This window comes from Centroberyx gerrardi, chromosome 11, assembly GCF_048128805.1.
Source record: "Centroberyx gerrardi isolate f3 chromosome 11, fCenGer3.hap1.cur.20231027, whole genome shotgun sequence".
In the NCBI taxonomy this organism is placed as follows: domain Eukaryota; kingdom Metazoa; phylum Chordata; class Actinopteri; order Beryciformes; family Berycidae; genus Centroberyx; species Centroberyx gerrardi.
The window spans coordinates 21,423,600-21,445,494 of NC_136007.1; the positions used below are offsets into that span (position 1 = coordinate 21,423,600).

Consider the following 21,895-nt stretch of genomic DNA (forward strand, 5'->3'; position numbering starts at 1 on the left):
AGCAGAGATGGAAAAGAATGTTAAAAAGAGGCATCTATAAAAAAAGCCATCTAAATATAACGTGAATGTGCTTTGGCAGGTAGTACTGTAGGTGAAGGGAGGTCAGAGAAACATCAGGAACAGAGAAAGTGCCAGAGAGCAGGTGGGGTTTCTACCTCGCAAGACAGAGCTGGAGCTACAGCGAGGGAGAGGCAGTGGAGAGCAGCAGGGGAAGTAGAGTGAGGTTGGACAGAAGCGTTCCCATACATCTTATAGACATCAGACAGCCGGAGGTACTCCTGCACCAACAGCCAAAACACAGGGGTACAAAGGCTGAACCAGGAGCAGGCAATATAGATAATACCCAACAAAAGATGCGCCAAGATTCACACACCAAACACACAGGACATCACCACTCACATGGCCTCTACCCTTGAAATGAATATGCATGACAGTTACCTAATAGTTTAGTCACCCCACAAACCATCTCCCAAGTTCTTGCACGATCATCTAGCTTGTCAGGTTAAGAGTTTTACAACATAAGAAACAATTCTCCTCAAACATATCAATTCCAGATGGCACAGCCACTGATCAGCATGAACATTGTGTAACATCCTTATATTATACTGTACACACACCAAGGCGCAAACTAACTTAACAGCAAAGGGAGAAAGGCACAAACTTTGAAAGATACCAAAAGATCCATAACAAGCTGGATATTATTCTTCGGTATTTTCTAACACATCATCATGCCCATTTCTTTTAGTGGACAAACTACAGGACAGGCTTTTAGGATTTGTTAGGTTTTGTCGTAAAGAGGATTTTGTTGAGGTTTACCTCTTGTGGCCTAACAGGATGGGGGACAGGACAGAGTTCAGGGGAGGGGATGTGAGAGGAGGAGAAGGAGGCAGGAGAGGGACAGGGACTATGAAGAGGACCATCCGCATAAACAAGGTCAGGTTCGCTGATGTGAAGCAATTCCTGTTTAAAAAGTTCAAAAAAGCCACTTGCAAGCAGTCTTTTTCACCTGCAGTAATTGTAGTCCAGCTTAATAATCACAGATGGCAGTGTTTAAGGTAGGCCAGCACATGTTCCTGCTCACCTCTTTCATGCCGCTGTTGGGTTTAGGGAAGCTCCTCCCTCCTGTCAAGATGTGGTACCTCTTCTCCAAGGCACACAACCTGTCCTTCTCCTAGGATTAGATTAGATCAATTAGATTTGATCTTTGTCCTGAAGAAGGAAATTCATTTCCAGCAGCAGGATGCTCATACAGGTGCTGTCACCACTAGCCACGGCTATCGGCATCAATGGCGTGCATCAACGCTGATCATTTGTATACCATTCAGCTAAGACTACAGTGATTCACGATGAAAGACTGACCTTGTGTAACACTTGGAGAGTCAGTGTCCTGTCCTTAGCCATCCTCTCACAGTCCTGAGCTGCCTGCGATCCCAGCTGTTTGGCCTGAGCCTCCAGAGCCACCATCTTCTCCTGAGGAGCAACATGTCCAATATCTTGTTGTCATGCTGCCACATCATGTCTGTTGTTTTGTTTGGTGATACTGTATACATGTCTATGTGCATACCGTTGTGCACGTTACCCACCTTCCTCTTGGCCACGCTGCGGTGATACTCGGCTCTCTCTTGGAGAAGCTGCGAGCTCTGAGTCTCCTTCCTCTCCTCCAGACTGCTCTCCTCCTCCAGCTGACAGAACTCCAGGTCCTCAAACTGCTTGGTCCCAGACTCCAGAGCTTCAGCTCCCTGTTCACACGCAGACGTACACGCAGATTATTCACACTGTTTGAGCTTACTTCAACAGCTTTACTAAAGACCATGATGAGACAGTCTCGTGTGTATGTGGAGAACCATTCCTTACTGTTTGACAATACACTAAAACATTCAGTGATGATGTATTTTTAATGCAAAAAAACATGCAAGATTTTAGAGGAAAGCTGTTAATAATTATCAATTGATTACTAATTGCAACTAACATTTTCAAGCATCCAGAATGGGGGAGCAGCAGAGATTAAGCAGCATCAAAATGGCTGAGTAGCAAATGTATGGTCATACTTACAAATGGCACAGACATAAAAACCTTTAAATCTGACATTATCTTTTAGGTAATGAATGGCAACAGCAGGAAAGAGGAAATGCATGATCAGCAGATTGTGAGTAGTTGTGTTTTGAGTGCCTCAGACAGAGTCAGTGTTATGTTTGCGCCTATGGTTCTGTCCAGAACATACAGTACTGCGGTATATTATAACTCACTGTTGCCAGCCAGTGGGCTGTGTGAGAACACTGACCCTGCGGAGCTGCTCCTGTAACTGTTCCCTTAGAGACAAGGGGCACTTATCAAACTGCCTCTTCAGCTCATTGTACTCATTCCTCTGCCTTTCCAGGACCTTCCGCTCAGCCGACACATTAGCCCTCCCCTAAAAACACACAGAAACACACACACGTACACGCACACACACATGTACACAGCACACACGTACAATCGCGCACAGACACACATATGTGTTTGCATTCACACACACATACACACACACACACACACATACACCACCCCAGGGAGAAACAAAAATCACAGACATCTCAAATCCATGCAGCCAAGCATTATAGGTAACAAGCCAAGGCAGTTAAAGTATATTAGGAATGAAGCAGAGGTTAGACCGCCAGGAGTGTTAGAGGTTGCGACGCTTCACACATTTGGTAGCATCAAAATGAGAGAAAAAAAGAAGTGGGAATCTGTAGATCTGCATCAACATTTCGGTGTCTGTCACATCGACACACGTATACAAAGTTTCTGCTGTTTTGTTTTGTTTTTAACACAAGAGCTGTTGGACGCTGCAGAGTGAAGACAGTTTGGGCTTTGTGTTTTAGGACAGCCAACCTCTTTACTGAACAAGCAGTGCAAGTCATTGGAGATCTGAGAAGAGAATCTATACATTTAGACTGTGTGCACATTAGGGATGGACTGGTTCTCCAAAGTCACGGTTCAATACATACCTATGTCACTGTTATGTGTTGTAGGTATGTTTGTGGTGCAGCAGTGGAAAACCAATTTTAGCATTTTCACTTTTTAATGTAGAAAAAGTCTTTAAAGATGGACTACACATTTACATTTTTCAGCGAAGAATTCATCGAAGCAGATGTTTTTGACATGCGCCTTTCCACTCCAAAATGTGCATACTGATGTGACACTGGTGTGAGTGTATGTATTCAAACACACGTTCAAGTGCACCTGACATGCCTGACATTCACGTGCACACACTTGTCTGTGCGCGTATGACTGATGGTGTCGAGTGCACTGACAGCTCAATATTTACTGTGTCATATTGTGTTGTCCTGGGTGCCCACCTTGTCCTTCTCTCTCTGGGTGGCCTTGTCCAGCTGGCTGAGTTTGAGCTGCAGCTGAGAGATGATTTCAGTTTCTGCCTCCACCTGCTCCTGCTCTGCCTGCCTCTCCGCCTGCAGCAGAGCTCGCTCCATTTCCACCTAGAGTCGAACAAACAAGGAGTCGGAGTCTAATCAAAATAAAACTAGCATGATCAGTAATGAAAAAATAATTTGCAAGTAAGTTCTTTGATTGGTGTGCTGTGAAACAAGATGATTGGTTGTTACTTCACCTGAGATTATGCAAATCTAACTCCACTAAACATAAACAGAGTGCAAAAGCATTAACATGCACTGTGGCAAGCTAAATAAATACCTAACAGCTGCCAATCCTCTTGCCATACAATGGTAAGTTGATTTAAGAGCTTATTGGCTGAAATGTCTTGGCTGATAGGTCTTTAAAGTACGAATAACAGTCACTTACCTTTCTAGACGTAACTGCTAGACGGCTATGCTTTTGTCCAGTGTGTGTGTGTGTGTGTGCGTGCGTGTGTGTGTGTGTGTTGACCTCCTGTCTGGTCTCCTGTAGCTGCTGCTCCAGTTCGCAGACTCTGTGCTTCAGGTCATCAACCCGGGCCAAGACCCTGTTCCTCTCCTCCTCCAGGTAGACCTGCTCCTGACCGCCTAACAGCTCTTCACACTGACCATTAGAAAACAATAGAGACTTTGATATAACTTTGTTTGTTGGAAGAAAACACAAATAATATGTAATCTGTGTGTGCATGAGTGTGATTTTATTATGGGTGACTGTCCCACCTCTTGATGAGTGCTCTCTGTGCTGCTAGACTCCTCTCTCTGGATTTCCTCATCATGATCTCTCACCCTGTGGGGTCTTTCTGCTCCCTGATGGGACGTCCCGCCTCCTGCGTCTGAGCAGGTCCCTCTCACGCCCCCCTCCCCCGGCCGAGGGAACAGCCCTCTCCTCATCGCCTCGCCCAGCTCCCCGGCGATGTCGTCCTGGTTATATTCTGCGCACAGATTCAGGATGGTCTCCAGTCTCTGTCGCTCCTGCAGAAGAGATCTGAGGTGTCAACATGACGGCCGACAATATACTGTAGATCACATTGCAGAGCAGCCTGAGATGTCCTTGTGTGACATTGTCCCGTTTAGGCAGCTGTCCCTCAGCCATTGGCAGTGGACAACTGTAACCTGATAGCAGGAGGGCCGAAGCTGACAGAGTTTGACCCTCAAGAGGGGGTTCATAGTCCCTTCTGTCAGGACTAGTACTGTTTATCTAAACAGGATCTTACAGTAGGACTCTCATACCTGGCAGAGAATAAGTTGGATTACAGATGAAATTGGATTGATTATGGTTGGTGCTTGGGTGTTTCTGTGTGGAATTAGACTTGGGTGACATATCTGGCCCCAAACATAGAAATGTAGGACATGGGCCAGTAGTGGTAACTGACTGGAAAATGATGGCAGTATCAAATAAACTCAGATTACTACTGACAGCACTGCAATATGCCCACTGCAAGATGCTTTAAATGTTGCTCATTTTAAAGCCCGACTTCTACAATCTTGTGATTCTCTTCAGTGTTTTGTTTATTTATTTGATAAGACATTGACCGGTTCTGTCTTTGCTGTCAATTTATTGTCTCTCATCACTCCAGCCAACTATGCTTATCCTTTAGCAAAATAGCAGTGCAGTTATGTAATGTAATCGTTATGCACATTGCACAAAATGGCTATTACAACTCATTAGGAATCTGCCAAGACCAAGAAACATGGTGCCTGATGTGCTAATCACTGCTGCCTTGTTGTTCCACCATTCACCGTTCCACTGGGCTCTCTGGTATTCAAAACATCCATGCAGTTAAAATAACCGTGCCATCTCTGTCATGAGCATATGGCTTCAACTAGAAGATTTATAGCTTAGACAGTTGTTTATTCTTATGCTGTAGCCTCAAATTCATGCTTTGGATGATTATATGTGGAGGCCCTTGGGAAACAAGTATATAATACCTATAATTAAGGAAAGCAGTGACACAATTACAACAGATCCAAAAACGTATTTATGTGAAATTTAGATTTGCAAAGTGAATGGCTCAGTAAATACAGGCATAACACAAAATTTTCAGCTATTTTTTTCTTAACTGTTTCACATTCCCAGTTGGTTCAAGAAGCTGTTGACCTATCCTAGAGATCTGGAGTATGTGAACAGCATTTGAGAGTACATAGAAAAAATGCTACACCAAAGTGAGCTGGCAAAGATGATGGAGTGCATCAATTTTTTTTTTTTTTTTAAACAAAGCATTATTGTGTTATTTGTATCTGAGGGAGGTATAAGGAGAGATGAGCAACTGGAGGGGAGAGGAGGGAAGGAAGGGAGGCAAGTGCTGTTAAGGTACAAATGAACATGGAAATGGATAGGCCTGATCCTATTCTGGCAGCATCTGGGCAGATCCTGGTGCTGTTGCAGTAGGCTGATTCTTTTAATTAAAATCCTCTATGTGTATCTCCGCGAGGATTCAGCGGTGACTACACATGGCTCTAAAAAACTTTGAGGTAAGTTGTGCCAATGAATGCATACTGGACTAACTGGAAAACCTTTATGGAATGTAACTGCTCTCACTATTGCTTGCTGGCAAGGTGGGAACTTCAGCCCATATCACAAAGCGGGTTGTGACGAGGCAACGCTGCAACTAACAGCTAATTCTCATCAAGGGTTTTTCAGCAATGTTGTGAACACCCAATTGACTTACTGTACAGTCAAAAATAGGTCTATTTGGACTGTATGCCGAGCCAGCAGTTAGCCTCTTCCCATTGGAATTGATGCTAAAATTAAATTCTGTTCCGTCTCTTCCTCTCTAGCTATGCCCTTTACTTTTCTTGAGAGATAAAGTGCTGTGCAGCAGGCACTTTTGACAATGTCAGTGTGTATGATTTAATAAAGTGAGATAAAAAAAAATGCCAGCATAGCTGTGCCAAGTGTGCCAAGAGAACAATGTGCCAGATATAGAGCATTTACCTCATTGAGAGGAAATCCTCTCTTTCTCTCTCTGAGCTATACAACTTATCATTTTTTTGTATGCCTCTTTAATCCGTCATTATAGAACAGCATAAGGAATCTACACAACAAGTGTAATCCTAAACAAGGTAAAAGGGATTGCTATTTCCTATCAGTGCTTTCTTTTGCACACAATGCTTAAGTGCATTCGGTATTTGTGTGTCAAATTTGTGTATGTGCACGCACTCATACATGTCTTCACATGCACATAGAGTAAACCCTATAATCAGCATTTAACATTTGTCAAGTAGACTAGAACAGAAGCATAATACAACTAGAAGGCACTCTGTACAGTGCAAACCTCCACCAACGTTGAACAATTCTCCAACTTGCAAAGCTGCAGCCTCCGTAACAGTTTGTTGTTTGTGTAAAATTTGTCTTTGAGGTATGATTTTCCAACAAAATAGCACATGAAATGCAGTGTTTTTTAGCAGCCAACATGGAAGTCTCGATTGTTGGACTTTCCAACCATCACATGAACACAGCATAATAGTTATGGCAAAAGAATTAGAAATCGTCTATGGTGGATTATTTCTATCAACTGATCCTTGGGCCATGGGCTATCTGTTCAGCAAATTTCAGCCAAATCTGTTTGTTTCTTTTTGAAATACCTTGCTAACAAACAGACAAACAGACAGGGGTGAAAACACCCTTTGTTGGTGGAGGTAATGACCTACATGGTAGTAACCCGTGCAGTGTGTACCCCTAAAGGTATTGGGCTACTCAGAAGAGGGTAAAGTAGCTTTGACATTAACATGCATATTCTGTAGGCACAGCAGTCAAACCCCTCCCAGTCCAACACAGTTGCATGTTGTGACTAACTCTCTTATTTGTTACCAGAAACCTTTTGGTTCCTGAAATAGCCTGTGGAACTGGAAGGCAGGGAATTGCCCCCCTCTGTGGTCCCTTCAGCTGTCAGGTTCGGGCTGGGGTGGGGGCTGAGGAATGGTGGGGGGCTGGAGGGTGTGGATTGAGGATGGATAAGAAGTATGTATGTTCTAGTAAGTGTACTATGAATAAGTGAGAGCTTCCAGTCAAGACGAGGCAGCTTCGAAAGTGAATGCCACTTGTCCTTTTGGTAAATATAGTGGTGAGCAATAACCAGCCACGCCCTCTGCGCTGGACTGTCAGACTTCCTGAAGAATGTACACCGGCGTGTCACTCGGTCCACATTGGCGAACCATGCCAGTAATGCCTTGGGGAGCTGAGCTAGTGGCTGTATGCCAGGAGACTTAGACAAGATATCACAAAGTAGACATGGTGTCTACCATGCCAGCAGGCTCGATCCTTGTCCCACTTATTCTCACAGAAACACTGACAGTAAATATAAAGACCACCCATACACAGGAGATAGAAAAAACAAGGATTCACAGAGGACAAACCAGAGCAGTGATGCATCTTCGAAACTGCCTAAACAATCCAAAATACAGTCCCAAGTTCACATCAACATCTAGAAGTGGACCAATCCATTTCTATCATGTTGAAAATTTGCCAGGAATGTCTATTCTCAAGTCTAAACTTATATCTAAAGTTCTGATTGCTTACCAGTTTCTCCATCTCCTGCTCGCGGAGCCTCTCCTCTCTCTGCCAGCGGTGGTATTCCAGCAGCTCATCCTCGTTGTCACTGATCTCGGAGATGCTGTTCTTGCGTTCCCGGGCTCGGGGCATCACGAGACAGGCCTCCCTGCTGGAGGATCCTGTAGAGGTCGTGCAAGAGGTCTTTCTTTGGCAACAAGGGCTAGCGAGAGGAGATGAACCAGACAGAGAACCCAGGCCTGGGATGTGGCCACTGCCCGGGCCGGCCTTCATTTGCCTGCGTTGGCCCTTGGGGCTCTCGGAGACCGGTTTAGCGGTGGAGATATGTGAGGCGAGGGAGGACGCCGAGCCCTGTGATCCAGGAGTCCCTCTGCGGGACATGTATGGGCTGAGAGGAGGCAGTTCTCTCAGGCTGGTGGATCCATCACTCATGGGACTGGGCGGTCTCTTCTGTAGGGACGAACCTCTTACCCGAGGGCTGGATGGAGCCGCTGGGGAAAATTTGGGAGTTGGTCTTTGGTTAGAGACAGGGGATGGGCTGTGACTTGAGCTAGTGTTTTCTGTGTCCTGACCTGGCCCTCTGCAGGGGGGCGTGGGGCTCGATGTGGCCTCTGCTTGGACGTTCCTAAGAGGCCTGGGGCTCTCCTGGGCCCTCTGACCACCGGCAGTACCACTTGAGGCCCGTGGGTGGGGGACAGGGGTGTGGTTGGCATGAGTGGAGCTCATGGACCGGGCAGGTACTGGAGGGGTGTTGTTGCCCAGGTTCTGGCCGGTGTAAGTGGTGCCGTGTGCAGCTGATGGAGTGGAGGAGAAGAACGGGGAAGTGTTTTCATAGATGGAGTCCTCTGTCATGGCTGCTAGGTTGGTTTGAAGGGAGAGCAGGATGTCATCTCTCCCATTGAGCATGATTGGAAGGGGGGACTGAGGAATAGGGTGCTGGGCCGGTTTCCTAGACCCTGATAATGACGAGTCCTTCAACACCAGAGAGTCCTGGAGGTCCTTCTCTAGGTTGTTGGCCCTGGAGCCTCTGACTGGGTGACTGGAAACAGAGTGGTGGTTCCCATTCAGAGCACTACGTGAATCTGTAAGAAAGGAGATGGAAACACTTGTGCATGATGACTCCAGGAGAATAAATGAAGAGGACAAGCACACTTAAAGAGATAGGCGTACACACACACACACACACACAGAGTGGGAAGGCACTGTCTTGTATCGTCTTTTCCCTTTTGATTTGCATTCTCAAATGCATCCACCACACCTCAGTTCAGTGTTGTAAGAGAAAGGAGGTCGCTCATGAAAAGAAACACACACACACACACACACACACACACACACACACACACACACACTGTCTTGAGTTACCTAGATGGTGATAAATGTCCTTGGAGCCCTTGTTCTCTAGTATGGATCCTGACCAAACCCAGTGGTCAGGATGTTTTGTTTCTCAGCTGAGTTGTAATCCTATAGGGATCTGGAGCTGCTAAATATAAAAGCTACAGCCCCATACTTCAATCAGAGCAGATGCAATCAGTGCCTGGTCAGGAAAGAGTGGGCCATACACACTGGACTGGGTGTGGTGGCTCATACTGTAGGTCAGACAGTAGTGACGACCGAACCAATAAGGTCAGAGGAGAATGGATTCTAAATAGCATCGACAGCACAGTCATCACCACAGGCAATAGGCCAGGATAATATGAAATACAAGGGGTCACTTTTGAATAAGACTTAAAAAAATAAATATTGTCATCCAGCAAACTGGGGGCAACATAGTTTTTTGACTCCTTAAATGTCCCCTTAAACACACCATCATCTTTCACAATGGGGTCACACCTTAAGCGAAGACCACCGATTTGAATGAACCAGGTTATTATGTAGGCCACAGATAATTAGTTCTGAACAGGCTATTTCTGCATCCTGATAATTACCATTTTTTTTCAGTCAAACCACAAGACTATATCTGACTGGAGATGTATAAATCAAGAGTTAGGTGAACAAAAGTAGTACAGAAGAAGAAAGAAGTACAAAACAAATACAACATCTATTTTTTATATTTTATATGAAAATGTCTTTTCTCAGTTCTACATCAAATTGTCTAACAAGATTTACCAATCAAGAGTTTACAGTCAGCCCCAGTCATTTTAACCCCTTATAGTCTACAGCTACAGTAGACAGCTTACGAGGATGTAAGCCCTAAAACATGGATATTTTTCAACGTATATTTATGTAGCGTCTGTTCACAACATGTCATCCTACCCAAAGGCCAAACTCACTCACAAGTCTCAACTAACCTATATCAGATTGTATGATCCCTATGGAACATTCACTCCCAGCCTTTGGGTCAGAAGCCCATGTGGGTTCCCTTCATTTGAAAATGGGGTCACTGGAACCCAAAATGGTCATAACAATCTGAGTCTTATTTTGAAATGAAAACCTACTGGCAAAAGCATTTGGTCATAGCTGTCACTGACCAGCTCACAAGAGCCACTTGATTTCTGTCTCCCTGATTAATGAACCATTATCTACTGCATGTACTCAGTATGAACACACAATTATGTATTTCAAATTAGGGGTCACAGGAAGTTTCAGACCTCAATATGGAGTAAAATATTGCTTTACTGTATTATATAATGTCAAAAGCAGGCTCTTTACCAGTATGATGAACTCTAGTGGTGCCAGGTCCATGGCTCCCTCCAGGCAGCATGCTCTTCATCCTCAGGGCCTCTTCTGGATGGTTGAAGCGGAAAAAGGCAGACTGACCAAAACACAGCATGCACCCTGCCAGGGGAGAAGACCATGTGGGCAGCAAGCTGTCAGTGGTGTGGTTCAGTTGTCACCTCTTCACATCAGCCTCATTTGGGTGGAGGAGGGGCAATGCACGCACAGCCTAAAAATCATGAATGTACTAACCAAAGGTTACAACTGAATGATTGATTGATGCTACCCACTAATCAGCAGTGTTGCTTCTCCAATACTTAAAATGCCATCAACTATCAACATTGAATTTTTAACTTCAACCAAGCCTCTGATTCTGATTAAAATCCAACACTGAATCAATCTAACATCACAAAGGCTTAACAAATAACATATGTCCAGTGTGGCTGCAATCAATCAGCATTTTTTTTCACAAAACACACAATACTGCATATGTGCAAAACAACTTAGTAATTCTTTCATACAATAGCATTTCAAAACAATAGGAGATGGATGTGTTGAAATCCACTTTTCTGTGAGATTTATCGAGGAATGCCTTGAATGTAAACCGCATTCCAACTTAACATGTGGCAAAGTAACAGGGTCCAAGAGTGCGAGCGTGTGATGGTTCCAGCATGAGTGTGAAGAAACAGGAATCCGACACGGACAGGGCAAAGAGACAGAGGAGAGGAAGACGGATCCAGCTCTACAGGTTAATAAAGACTGCCCCTATAGTATGTGTCTACTTTGGGTAAAGTTGTTGGTATGCTGCTGCACTGAGTAGGAAACCTGTCCGCTGATACAACACACTGAATTCATAAAAAGTGACCTATCATTTGGCTATATCATCTAGATGGCAATTTATTCATCTTATTAAAGAGTAGGAAGCTTATTGACTGTTTAGTTGACTCAAATTGAGTAGTTTAACTCACGTGCGCTTAACCAATAAGTGAAATCATTTGTTTCTCCTTTTCCATTTCCAGTGGCTTTCAAGAATGCCTGATGTAGCTCCTGAGTCAAACGATGAAGTTTTGTTTCCAACTGTGGATATTCACCAGGTAAGCTGATATTCTTTCCCCCTCCGATACAGGTTTAAAAGTCCATATTGGTGATATTGATAAAACTAAATGTGGAGGCCTGATAATATTCCTTATAATCCAAAATAAGCAGTTCCTTCCATTCAGAGCCCTTTTTATTCAGCGTTGCATGATAGTCCTTTCAATGAAGCAAAGCCTGAAGTATTCTTGTTCAGCAGCTGCTGCCTCCACACACCGGCTGATCACCCTGCTCCAAATGACATTATGGTGTAGCTGTTGGCAAGGATCCCATGGAGAGGGGACTGAAGGGGGCGGGATACTTATGCCTTTATGACGGCAAGCATGCACGCTATTGGAAGGACAAGGGACTGTTTTACCATTGTGTGGTTAAACCGTGTTGTTCTCCACTCTTCCTCCACTTTAGACATCTTAAAACTTAGTAGGACCCAGTTTATCTGCAAATGAGCTTTGTATTGTAGTGCTGCAATCAGTTTAGAAACAGAGAATTTACCCAGATCACAAGACAATGATGTAGCTGTACATCAGTGTGACTTCACAGATTAGTGGGAGTGAAAACACTTACAGCCAGAAACCAATTTAAACCAACTAATTGGTTTCTGGCTATGGGAGACAGAAGTGAGTGTTCAGTAATACAGACCAAGCTGTCCTAATGCATATTTCAAAGATTAAACTCAGTGGTAATTCCCTTTAATTGGCTTCCCACGATTTCCGTTCATTATTACAGCAATGATATTGTAATAAAAACAAGCTATAGCATTAACAACTGCATTAGTCATTTTATAGCATGTGACTGTGCTACCTTGCGTCAGGCGAACAGGCTTGGTGATGGGGAGGCCGTCTACAGAGCACTGGCTTCCACATGGGTGCAGGGTGATGCTGCCTGTCTGGTTTTCAATGTAGCAGTGCTGAGCCGCGATGCCGGCGCCGTGCAGAGGGATATCTGTCTCCCCACTGCCCAGTGTGGTTCTCCCTGCAACAGGAGGAAATCAGTCACTGGAGATGCTTGTGGGCCTGTGAATACCTTTGTGAAGTATTCTTGGGACTGCGGTTCAAAGCCACGGGCCGAGGGGCGCTGGGCTCAAAGTAAAGCCACATCGAGGTCACGGCCACATGGGCGGAGTCACAAATGGAATCGGACTCAGCAAGTGGTTGAATGTGGAACAACAGGTGTTGGGCCTAAGAGATGTGCTTAGTCTGGCAGATGACAGGCACACAGCCAGAGGCAAATAAGGTTAACCACTATTTTAGTGTCTCAAAATTTGATTATCAGTAATAATACATAACATGGCTGTCTGAGAGAAAGATGAGGTGCAAGAGAGGTAGAACTCATCACCAACCTTTTCCCTTCTTCACCAAAAACCACTGACACAACCCACACCCCAACCCCACACCCCTACAACCACACACACACACACACACACACACACACACACACACACACACACACACATACAGTGAACCACAGAGGAGAGGCAGCACAAAGAAAATCCCAGAAGGCTTTGCTTCAGGGTCCCATTCCTCTGGGTGTCTACTGTCACCTCCCTCCTCCCTCTCTCTCTCTCTCTCTCTCTCTCTGGTGTCTGGGCTCTTCGCTAGACAGATGGTGCAAGAAAAATCACAGACATGGGTGCAATTGCAACTGTGGCACACTATGAGTAACAATACCAATGGTAAGAAGGCAGTGTATGTGTGTGTATGTGTGTGTTTGTGTCATCATGTGGCTGTGTTAACTAGAACCGGAAGCTATATTTCTATTTTTTCTGTCAATGCATCACTCAAGATGAGATTTGCGTTGCTTGCTTATAAAAAGACTATCTAGTGTTATAACTGACTCAAGTTAAACAGCATGCTTGCGCAAGTGTCCATATTGCTCATGGTGCTGACAAGAGGATAGATTACAGAGCTGTACACACACACCCACACTCACTCACACACACACACACACACGTTTCTTACCTTCCGGCAGGGGTAACAAGGTGATGGCCGTGCTCAAGCGACCACTCCCCAAACTGACCAGGTGGGGGCGCTCTGCCTGGACTTTCAGGGACTTGCCCGTCTCGATCAGGTCTAAAGGAGTACTCTATCAATACAAAATCAGATGGAAAACATCACCACACGGCCTTGAGACCAATACCTTTTCTTGACGATGTATTATCACTTTAACACACATTAACACACCTTGGGAGTCACTGAAGTGGGTTTGTAGATTAGGTTCCCCACATCAGTTTTGTACACAACCCTAACAGTAAATATTATACTTTCTGCACTAAGAGCACTGTTCATATCTACTGATTACAAAGCATATCTCTATTAAAAATATCACCACTAGATGAGAATTTCAATGTACCCGATTCAAACCATAATTCAGGCCCACATACTGACATGTGTCTCGCATCACACTTTCTGTGATTGGTTTATTTGCCATCTTTCATGCTGCACAGCATTATGGGTGGTGTTTTACTCTTGGTCTTGGTTAGTGTTACCTCTGAGTGTGCTAAATTATCCAGGAAACCAGAGGATAACATCTTGGTATTTCCAGTATGTTGACGTTGGATTCAAATTGCGTTCCAAACCATTTTCTAAACCATTGTAATGAATATGTTCACTGATCAGCAGGTACTATTGTGACATTTTCAGATAGGCTGTCTGTTAAAGCGCCCCACCATATGACAAGTGTGTATTCTGTGTCTCAATTCTGAAGTGAGAAGAAGGGGTGAGTTTGCACTGTTGATAACTGTGCTCATCTAAGACACACATGAAATGGATGCTGAGCTGTGAACTTTTTCATGACTGACAGAGATATTCAGTGAAGAAATGGTACTCACAGTTTATATGTGTGTGATTAAGTGAAATTTGAAGTCACAAAACATGGTGAGAAACACTGTGATGGAAAGGTTGGTTCTGGAAATATCTAGTACAGAACAGTTTTTATACCAACACAGCAATGTACCACATTATTATACCAGCACAACTGGCATCCCGACTGTCACCCGCTGATATATTTTGACCAACTATATTTTGTGGTCTGGACAGTGGCTTTAAACATTTTCCTGCAGCTGGAAAACTGGACACTGTATGGTACAAAGTCTGACTGTAGGACTCAATATGAAACACTGGTGGAAAGTGGAGAGAGCAACGTGTTCCATAGCAGAGAGAGAGGGCCTAGAAATAGCAGGAGAAATTGAAAAGATATCAAATCAGCATATAAAGCTGTATGTAAAAAAGCAGTCAAGGCATAACATGTCCATCCTAAAAGCAGGCACAGATTCTCAGATTTATTGATGTTAGTAAAGTGATTTATTGCTAAATTCTTACTGAAAATGATCTTCTTCTAAACTACTTTGAATAACAAACTGACACATTGCAGAAAAAAACATTTGCACTTGACTTAGCATCCCAGTCTAATCATCAGTTAAAGGTAATTGGCCCAGAGGAAAGTAATGACTCACCTGTAAGACCTGGTGTGTCTGTCGCCCATGCTCTGCTATATTCCTGTTCAGACGGTCCATGTCAGCTGGCTTGTCAGCAGAACTGTCTGACACATGAAGATCCTGGAGCGCGCACACACACACACACACACACACACACAACAGCGTGAGCTTGAATGGCAGCACTGGGAATACTGCTACTACAGCTGTACTACAATAGGAACAGTGCTCTCCTTAGAAACCCCTCTGTCCCAATTATAAGCCCACGTGACATGGGCACCCTGTCAAAACCGCTATACTGGGTCATTGTTCCTCCATAACAAGCAAGGCAGAACGATACATCAAGAAACCGCCACTGATTTATGCTTCAGTCTTATGAAGGATTCCCATTCTTAGATGTTAGAGAATCTGACAATATCTCAGCAGGTATTCAACCACAGACATAGCCATATGTGATTATGTGATTACTATCTCAAATGTGCTCTTGGAGTCCAACAGAGTATGTGGAGGAGTGTGTGCTGCAGGTGCTGTAGACATCAGGGGTCAGATCACTGCTTCCTCTGACCGTGATTCACCGTGACTCACACACAGCTCTCACAGACACAAACACACACTCCGTGTTCACAGACAGATGCTACAGATTAGATCCAGCTGTAGGCACATGGTCACATCAGTCGAGAGGAAAACAACCCACGGGGACCAGACGTGTCTTGGATACACACACACACACACATACACATAAGCAGTACAGATGACTCACCATGTTTGTCTGCTAGAAGATATCCATGTCTTTCACTATCACCCGCCTGTGTTGCTTGTCCTGACAGCAGTTTAGATCATAGTTGATGTATCAACTCTGCATTCCAAACAAGACTGAAATAGACACAACTGTCTAGTATTTTGTCTATAGTAGACCTGGGTGCAAACCTTGTATTTCTAAAATGTCAACTTCCCTGGAACTAAGAAAACAGTCCCCACCATGCATTTTTCAGTTTATCTAATTGGTTTTGAAAAGGTTTCACAAACCCATTGTATAATGCTCCCAACCCATAGAGGAGCGTATAATCCAGTTGAAGTTAAACATGAAAATGACCAAAATTGCAGTTACAAGGTTTTCATCCATCAACAAAGATATGATACATTAACAGTTACAAATGAAAATAAATTACTTCATACTTGACTCTTCTCATTTTTAATTTCAGAGGTATATTTTTAATAAATACGATTGAAAAGGTAAGTACACTGGGATTTATTGTTTCCAGTGATCTGGATTTCCAACAATATCAATGTTGGGAAATGACCACTAAGATAGGATTCTACTTCAAACGAATTACACCACAAATCATGACTCTTGCACCAAAAAAAAAATGCTTAAAGACTTTGCCGCCTCTGTCACTTAGCATGGTGACATCACTGGTCAAGTAAAACTCTTGAAAATGTAGCCATAGACCATATAGAGCAGCTCTCCAAGCTTAGCTCTGGTTGTGCGAGACAACAGGGCGTTCTCTCCGTGCCTGATGTCACTTCAGACGGGGCTGCTGGGTAAAACCGCCGGGCCGAATCTGACAATCCTGTCCAGTGTGTGAGCCTCAGAGGACCCAGTGACACAGAGAACAGACCATCCTCCTGTTCCACGCTGACGCTGGACCCCCCACTCCTCTACTGTCACCCACTGGCTGTCAACACTGGCCTCCTCTGATCCACATCCACACACTCAGACCCCGGACAGTGTAATGTGTCACAGTCTCTCTCTCTCTCTCTCTCTCTCTAACTCACACACACACATACACACACATATGCTTATATTCCCACAAGCCTCCCTGATTTCATGTACACACCCAGCTGGGGGAATAGTTTCATGCTCGCAAATGCAGGGCCTTCCTCTGTAACCTGTGATTATGGGGGCAGTTATGCCCTTCAGAGTTGCCATGGGCTTCTGAAAATAGACACCAGCAGCCACATAGTCTGGGCTGCTACTTTTAAAGAGAAATGACTTCGATTGAATATACAGAGTGCGGACATCGAAGAGTGGAGGAAGACAGAGAATGCGTTAAACATAAAACAATGAACACTAATGTAAAACATGTTATTCCATATAGGAGAATACAGGAAGTATCCGAAAACAATTTCAGATTGGCTGGCGTAACCTGCAGTGTTGACAGGTACAGTCAACAACTCACTGACTTCACAGACAGAGATGAAGCTCTTACCATTTCTCTACTTTTAGAGAGTCCAAAGAACAGCTAAATCCATGGGTTTGTCTGCAGAATATTAATCCATAGAGAAGTGTCCGCATTGTTGTTTATGTCTTGCTCCCAGCTTATTTCATTCACTCACTGAACTCCTCTGCTATTTCCCTCCTCCCCACCCCCATGCCGGTGCAGGGTTACACCCTCCGACATGCAGCAGAGGGGGACACAACATCGGAGGTGCCCTCCAAAATGTGGTTGGCATAAAGGTCGGCCTTTGTATTTACTTCCTCATACTTTTCTTGGAAAATAATCCCCATGACCCCCCCCCCCCCCCCCCCCCCATGGGTAAATAATTTTACTGAAACACTGAATTCCAGTTTCAAGACATTTCAGAATAGACAGGCTTTAGGTCAAGTTCAGATCATCCTCAGAGAGTCCAAGAGATGCATTTGCTCTCACAGGGATTCCACTGATAGAAAGATCAGATGGACCAGGCTGGATGATCGGAGCTGAGGAACCAAGCGCCGCCCTGCTGTGAGTCTCCTTAGCATTGTCAGAGTGTGTTGGTAAAGCAGCCAGGTGGGGGAACCCAAAGTGAAAATAAGTGTGGCGTAGGAGTTGGAGATGGAAAAGACCTTGTGTCCTAACAGCTGGCTTCCTGCTCTGAGCTTTGTGCTGCTGACGAAAGTGGGGGCTTTCCAATCTGGAAAACTGTCGAAAAACAATTCAGACTAATACAACTTGGTAGAGTGGGTGCATTATCAGTGGTGCTTGGATAGAGAAATACTATGTTCCACAGGAAGCGAGTGAACACATGCGAGCCATCTTTTCAGATGTCCCACAGGAACAATTTGGCCGAGACAGAGAGAGAGAGAGAGTGGGAGAGAAAGGAGAAGAAAGGCTCCACTATTGATCTCTCAAGCCTTTTCCCATGGTCCAGGCCAGAGGAGAGATGGAGGAAATGAAGCAGATGATGATTCACTGAGGAAAATAAAAACAAACAAAAAGACGCAGCTAAGTAACCCAGATGGACTCCAACTGTGGAGAGCAAAGCCTACAGTGAAGGTAGATAGTGTGTGAGTCAGCCTCAGTGATGACGTGGAAGTTACTGCCGACCAGCTGAGGGGCTGGAAGGCTGCTGAATGTCTCACTTGGTGATGTTGAATTGAGATCAATCTATCTATCTATCTATCTATCTATCTATCTATCTATCTATCTATCTATCTATCTATCTATCAATCTATCTATCTATCTCAGGACCATATAATTTTGCAAATAGTGGACATCTTGTTTTACAGCTCATCTCACCTCTTTGCCCCATCAATGTATGGAGTGCATGCATTTGTATGAATGGCTTTAAAGTCATAAACACTTTGCTTTTTACTAACACCGGAGCAAAGATGCTTACTATTATAAAGGCTGTTACTTATGAGCCTAATAACACAGTGAACTAAAAGATGCTGTTTGAAGCATCTAAAAAGAAGTCTTCAGTCACATTGCGGTTTGAAAGAATGACTACATTTTAGAGAGATATTCCTTGTGAAAAGATAGTCAGCTAAAAGGTATTCACTACAAAAGACATTAATGCTGTAACTTAATAACTTATTCTGGCTCTTAAAACAAAGGGATTGTTCCAATACAAAGCTTTGACAACTGCAACAGTCCTGTAACTATGTACACATGTCTAACATATGCCAGGTTTCACCCAGCTAAATCCAACCAGGTTGGAAATTCCAATACATACGGAGGTTTTAATTTGCTTTGAAGCTTACAGCACATTAACTAACTGAAGGTAACACTCAGTGGGCAATACAGTGTTGTTACTAGCTAAATTATGAATGATATATATGAATGCTTATTGACTGTATGCCATCTGACCTTGATTACTAGTCAATATTGTGCTTCTGCGTGTCTTTATTTGCACTGTTAACATTTAGTGCAGCCGGCCTTCAGCATGGTGTCAAGACAGAATTGTCTGTAGTGGTGCTCTAGCATTCAAACATGTATAGCTACATGAACCACTGAGGAGAGACACCAAGGTCATGGTTAATGTGGGTAAATTATGAATTCACAACTACTGGTAAATGTGTACATTTGCCAACTGCTTGCTAAATGTGCATATTTACTGGTCACCTTGGTGTGAGGTTTTCTCACAGTTCTTGAATTATGTGCTGACCGCTTGTGGGAGGCACAGATTGTGCAGCTTCCAAAACTATACACAGCTCTATACATCATCTAGCTTGACTGTGGGCCAGATGTCTGCAGATCTCAGCATGATGTCTGGAGGTGATATGAGAGTAGACAGACAGAAGAACGCAACAGTGCAGCCTGGAACAGAAGACCAGGGACAACTATGCATGTAGTGACTGGATGAGAAGGAGCAACACAAAGGTTGCATGACTGGAGAATTCAGTAGATGACAATCCCTTGACAAACTGAATATAGAGGCTACATTTAACACTGTGCACCTGTACTGGGAGATAGAGGAACATATGGATGAGTGGGAGTCTGGTGAGCAACAGTGAACAAAATCACAATTGTGCTTTCTGATGTACTCATGAGCTCATGAGGATGAGTGTCCTTCTCTAGAGTGCAGTGTGAATCAGGTGTGGTAAGAGAGTGATTCATAGAGGGGTTTCATAGATGGAGAGGTTAAACCACCATGCTGCAAAACCACCACAGTCCTATCCACAACAAAGAGCCGGTTAGAATCCCACTCAGCTAGTTGCATGCTTCATGCCTCCAAAAGCATCAGGAAAAAACAATGATATCCTGTTACATGGCAACATACCAGGGATGTGAAAAAGTCTCTTTTGAGAATAACATTTTTTTTTTTTCATCATTCAAATTCAAACTGAGTCAATCATGAGATGCTTCAGTGATTCTTTGAATATTCAGAATCCCTACAGTACACTCTACGGTATATCCATTACACACCAATGCCATTGATATCCTGTGATTTGTTCTGCTGGATTTATTTAACACCCATGCCCTTGGGTTCTGTAACAATAACACAAGTACAGAAAGTAGCAGATCGCATTATGACATCAACCACATACCACACTGACAAGGTATGAGCACAAGCAAACCAGAAACAATAAGAAAGAAAACAACAACAGAAAACTACTGACATCACCCGACCTTTCTCATCAATCTCCCGCCTAGCAAGTACAGGTGTACAGTTTCTCATATTTCTCATTACTTATTCTGTCCCTTTGGTGTTCAATAACATGCACACACACATGGGAGGAGGGAGGCACACATACAAACACACACACACACCACTTGTTATGATGACATATTTTCACCTATTGAACACACAAACGTATTACAACAGAAAGTTTATGGCATCTTACTGTTAAAAAATGTACTCACTCAGGCTCATGTGCACCTCTCACTTCTGTTGGGGAAATTATTCATCAGCCTGCATAAGCCTCCAAAGCACATTACTGGATGTTTGAGCCCCAAAGGCAGCCTGATCTCACACACACATGAAAGTGTCCATTCACAGAGCCTGCTGGGTCTGGCCCATAATCACCCTGATCTCTCTCTCTCTCTCTCTCTCTCTCTCTCTCTCTCTCTCTCTCTCTCTCTCTCTCTCTCTCTCTCTCTCTCTCTCTCTCTCTCTCTCTCTCTCTCTCTCTCTCTCACCCCATGACTTCCACCTGCTCTGACAGACCCTCCACTCATATTTGAGTTAAAACTTTAGCCTGACTCCTGTGTCATTTGACATGGGAAACTGGCACTCATCAAATTCTCCAATACATTATATCTGTGGCTAAAGAAGACAATAGTTATGGAAATAATAATGGATAATGAAATGAGGATAACCATTTCTCTCAGTGCACAACACACACACACACACACACACACACACACACACACACACACACACCATGTGAGGAATAACTGGGCCATGTGAGACTGGAAACCTTGAACGTAAACTACTACAATAGCCCCATTATCTCTCTCTCTCTCTCTCTCTCTCTCTCTCTCTCTCGCACACACAAGCACATATTTTTGTTTTTCATTACCGGAGCTGGTTAGGAACGTTTTGTAGTCTGTGGAGTGATTAAATCCAAAGCTCGGCTGAGTCAAGGCATTCTCCCAACTCTTCAAGAGGAAAGTCTCCCATGCTCTGTTCTCCCAGGATGTAATAAATATCTTTTTTTATAGCTTATGTGTTGTCTTTGCAGTCAGCTGTTCTTTGTTGTTTAGATAGTTTCAAAGTGACACATCCACATATACATCTTTCCATCAGACCCAACCCTCTTTCCGGCCCACTCTCTGTCTCTGTCTCTCTCTCCACCTATCATTCTTTTTTCCCATCCATTTGCATCTACCCACTCTGTCTTACCCTCATTGCACTCTCTCTCTTGCTGTTTCTCTCCCACACTCTCTCTCTCTCTCTATAGTTAATACAAGGCAGATTTGTTCTCTAGCGGATAGATGCCTTGCTCAGACTCTCACACTATACCCAGAGTGAATATTTTGTAGTTTTGTGAGGTAAATCTAAACTCTATTTTCTCCCATCCCTGTTATTTTGTCTCATTTTTGCAATGTGGCATTTACTTCATTACATATTTGGATTTAATGATGTGAATTT

The 21,895-nt window shown here is 43.9% G+C and overlaps 1 protein-coding gene across 4 annotated transcripts in view; it reads right to left on the minus strand.

Moving 5' to 3' along the window:
• phldb1a (pleckstrin homology-like domain, family B, member 1a) overlaps positions 1-21,421 on the minus strand; it is a 31,708-nt gene extending 10,287 nt beyond the window's left edge. For 2 of the 4 annotated variants that reach the window (XM_078286562.1, XM_078286559.1), the window contains exons 1-13: positions 17,308-17,432; positions 15,119-15,220; positions 13,626-13,749; positions 12,469-12,639; positions 10,570-10,695; positions 7,930-9,002; positions 4,131-4,382; positions 3,883-4,014; positions 3,339-3,476; positions 2,282-2,410; positions 1,584-1,739; positions 1,360-1,470; positions 1,082-1,171 (exon numbers count right to left, since the gene is read on the minus strand). In XM_078286562.1, the coding sequence (XP_078142688.1) occupies positions 1,082-1,171; positions 1,360-1,470; positions 1,584-1,739; positions 2,282-2,410; positions 3,339-3,476; positions 3,883-4,014; positions 4,131-4,382; positions 7,930-9,002; positions 10,570-10,695; positions 12,469-12,639; positions 13,626-13,749; positions 15,119-15,220; positions 17,308-17,310 (2,607 nt within the window). In that variant the 5' untranslated portion in view covers positions 17,311-17,432. Of the gene's footprint in view, positions 1-1,081; positions 1,172-1,359; positions 1,471-1,583; positions 1,740-2,281; positions 2,411-3,338; positions 3,477-3,882; positions 4,015-4,130; positions 4,383-7,929; positions 9,003-10,569; positions 10,696-12,468; positions 12,640-13,625; positions 13,750-15,118; positions 15,221-17,307; positions 17,433-21,323 lie in introns of those variants that run through there. The other 2 variants (XM_078286560.1, XM_078286561.1) reach the window with 2 other exon arrangements.
• Positions 21,422-21,895: the final 474 nt, after the last annotated feature.